This window comes from Belonocnema kinseyi, chromosome 6, assembly GCF_010883055.1.
Source record: "Belonocnema kinseyi isolate 2016_QV_RU_SX_M_011 chromosome 6, B_treatae_v1, whole genome shotgun sequence".
Classification (NCBI taxonomy): Eukaryota; Metazoa; Arthropoda; class Insecta; order Hymenoptera; family Cynipidae; genus Belonocnema; species Belonocnema kinseyi.
The window spans coordinates 18,324,135-18,326,988 of NC_046662.1; the positions used below are offsets into that span (position 1 = coordinate 18,324,135).

At 25.1% G+C, this 2,854-nt stretch overlaps 1 protein-coding gene across 1 annotated transcript in view; it reads left to right on the forward strand.

The window, feature by feature from the left end:
* Positions 1–1,376: 1,376 nt before the first annotated feature.
* Positions 1,377–2,854, forward strand: part of LOC117175283 (NAD kinase 2, mitochondrial-like) — a 9,420-nt gene continuing 7,942 nt past the window's right edge. The window contains exons 1-3 of the mRNA XM_033364993.1: positions 1,377–1,446; positions 1,511–1,832; positions 1,883–1,889. Of these exons, the coding sequence (XP_033220884.1) occupies positions 1,398–1,446; positions 1,511–1,832; positions 1,883–1,889 (378 nt within the window). The 5' untranslated portion in view covers positions 1,377–1,397. The remainder of the gene's footprint in view (positions 1,447–1,510; positions 1,833–1,882; positions 1,890–2,854) is intronic.

Here is a 2,854-nt window from a genome sequence, read left to right on the forward strand (position 1 = left end):
TCAAAGAAATTAACTGTCAACCACAGAGATTAATTTTTTACCAAGTAGAATAATATTCTACCAGAAAATAATTTTTAAAAATAGTTAATTTTTTAATAATCCAAATTAATTTTCAAGTATAATGATGAGTCTAAAATAGAAAAATAATTTCGAACCAAATAGTTGAACTGTCGAAAAAAAATGAACTTTCAACTGTAATGATTAATTTTTTACCAAAAAAGACAAATATTAAAAAAAATCCATGATTTTCCAACTAAAATATATACGTTTTAAATCCAAAAAGTTGAAAAATCAATGTTTAGCCTAAGAAATTAATGTTTAACAAAATACATGAATTTTCAGCTGAAAATATAAATTTTTTAACCGAAAATAGAATAATTATATTTGCAGTTAAGAGAATAATTTTTAATTATAAGGAATTAATTTTTAACCATAAAAAATGAATTTTCAACAAAATACGTAGTTAAATTTCGAATCAAATAAATGAATTTTTAACCAAATAATTAAATTTTAAAGCAAAGAAATGAATTACTTAGTTGAATTTTTGACCAAAAAGGTGATTTTTCAACAATAAAAATTAATTTTCTAAAAAAAAAAGAAAATCTTGAAACAAAATCCATGGATTTTTAACTAAAAAAGACATGGTTTCAACCAAAAATAAAATATTTGTAATAGACTCAATGCTTTTACAATGCTTTAATATAATAAAAGAGATATTTCGGGTGAAAATCGTATACAAAACTACGAATTCATAATTTTGTTCACAATTGGAACCCGAAATATCTCTTTTTCTGAGGATAGTTATATTTGCAGTTAAAAAAATAATTTTGAAATAAACTGATTTTCAACTAAAAAATATAAATTTTCAACCAAAAATGGAATAATTATATTTATTGCTAAAAAATTTAATTTCTTTCGAAGAAGACAAATTTTCTATAAAACAGTTGAATTGTCAGTCAAAAAGATTGATTTTTTTTAACCACATTGTTGAATTGTGAAGAAAATAATAAATTTCCGTGTTCATTCCCGAAGTGCATTAATGATACAAATAACTTAATTCAAGGTCAACATTGTTTTTTAAATAACTAAATACAATCTTAAAATGTTTTAATTATTTCAAATAGATTTAAGAACTTCAAATTTTTTTAGGAAATTCGATTTTTCCCTTTTTTTAAAATATTAGTAAAGTTGCACACATACATTGGGAACAAAATTTATGTCCGTGTAATAAAAATAGCAAATTTTCGTTTTTGCACATGAAAAATCAAAATATGTGTAGCACAAAAAATCAGGATAAATAATTTTTAGAAAATTCTTTTTTCTTAAGTTTTTTGTTGTTGTGATAGTGGGAGATTAGCATATTTATAGTTATTGTGAAATTAAATTTAGGTTCAATAATGCAAATATTGCATAGAAAATCGGAAGTGATAAGAAGGGAATTCAAAAGTAAGATATTAATGTGACTTGCAAATTTTTCGAATACACGTTAATAAATAACTGATTTTTTTAGGATCTCTTCAGGTCTTACTGTTCCTCAGTCCTTCTTTCTCTGAGAAGGTGCGGTCCAATTTAAGCAGCATGAAGATATTTTCGAGGAAAGAGTCTACAAGTTTTGTGCCAAAGAGGGTTCTCGTCTTGACGAAGATATCGCGATATCAGTTTGAAAAAATGCGAGAGCCTGACCTCGATGAGTCTCTCTTGAGGCTCAAGTTAAAGGAAAGAGGTTCGGATTACGAGGCCATGCTCACGAGTCATTACAGGAATAAAGCTGCTGAATTAAGAACAACCGAGGTTCTTCGAAAGCTCAACATAGAGTACAAAATCATGGACAGGTATATCAATAATTTACAATTGATTATCGAAAATTGGAATTTTTTCACAGGGTGACCGTAGCTCCGTGGAAACCTGGTACTCAGAAAAAAAACTGAATTTTAGTGGAATTTTATTTTAACTGCAAATGTTACTTTTTAATTTTTGGGTAGGACTTGATACTTTTGGTAGAAATTCCTTTTTTTGATTAAAATACAACTGTTTGGTTGAAAATTTAAAGTGCTTTTTGGTTAAAAATTTTATTTTTATTTGGCAGAGATTTCATCATTTTTGGTTGAAAATTCAACTATTTTGTTGAAAATTCCCCATTTTGGGCTGAAAAATCACCTATTATGGTAGAAAATTATTTTTGTTGTTTAAAATTTATATTTCTTTGTTAGAAATTTAACTCGAATCTGATCTCGTTAAAAAGTAGAAGTTTAATCTTTTATGATTAAAATTCAACCGTTTTGTTGAAAATTTTCCTTTTGGAGTTGAAAATTCAACGAACTTAGTAGAAAATGTACTTCTTTCTGGAAAATTCAATTGAAATATATATTTATTTTAATATTTAACTTTTTTTTTTAATTCTTTTTTGGTGAAAATTTTATTTTTATTTGGTTGAAAATTCCTCTTTTTGGGTTGAAAACTCACCCATTACGGTAGAATTTTGTTGTTGTTGAAAATTCGTATTTATTTTGGTTATTATGATTTAGAAATTTATTTATTTTTCATAGAAATTTAATCTTTTGTGGTTAAGCTTAAAATTAAATCTCTTTTTTGTGTACTATTAAACTATTTTTTTTTAAATCGTCTTTTTTGGTTTAAAGATTCATTTTTTTTTTGAAATGTCTTCGTTTTTGTTCGAAAATTCCTGATTTCGGACTGAAATCTCACCTAATTTGGTAGAAAATTCCTTAAAATTCAACTCAAATCTTGTTTAGTTATTACGGTTTAAAATTTTTTGTTTGTTATAGAAATTTAATCTTTTATGGTTAAAAATTGAACTGTTTTGTTGAAAATGTCTCTTTTTGGGTTAAAAATT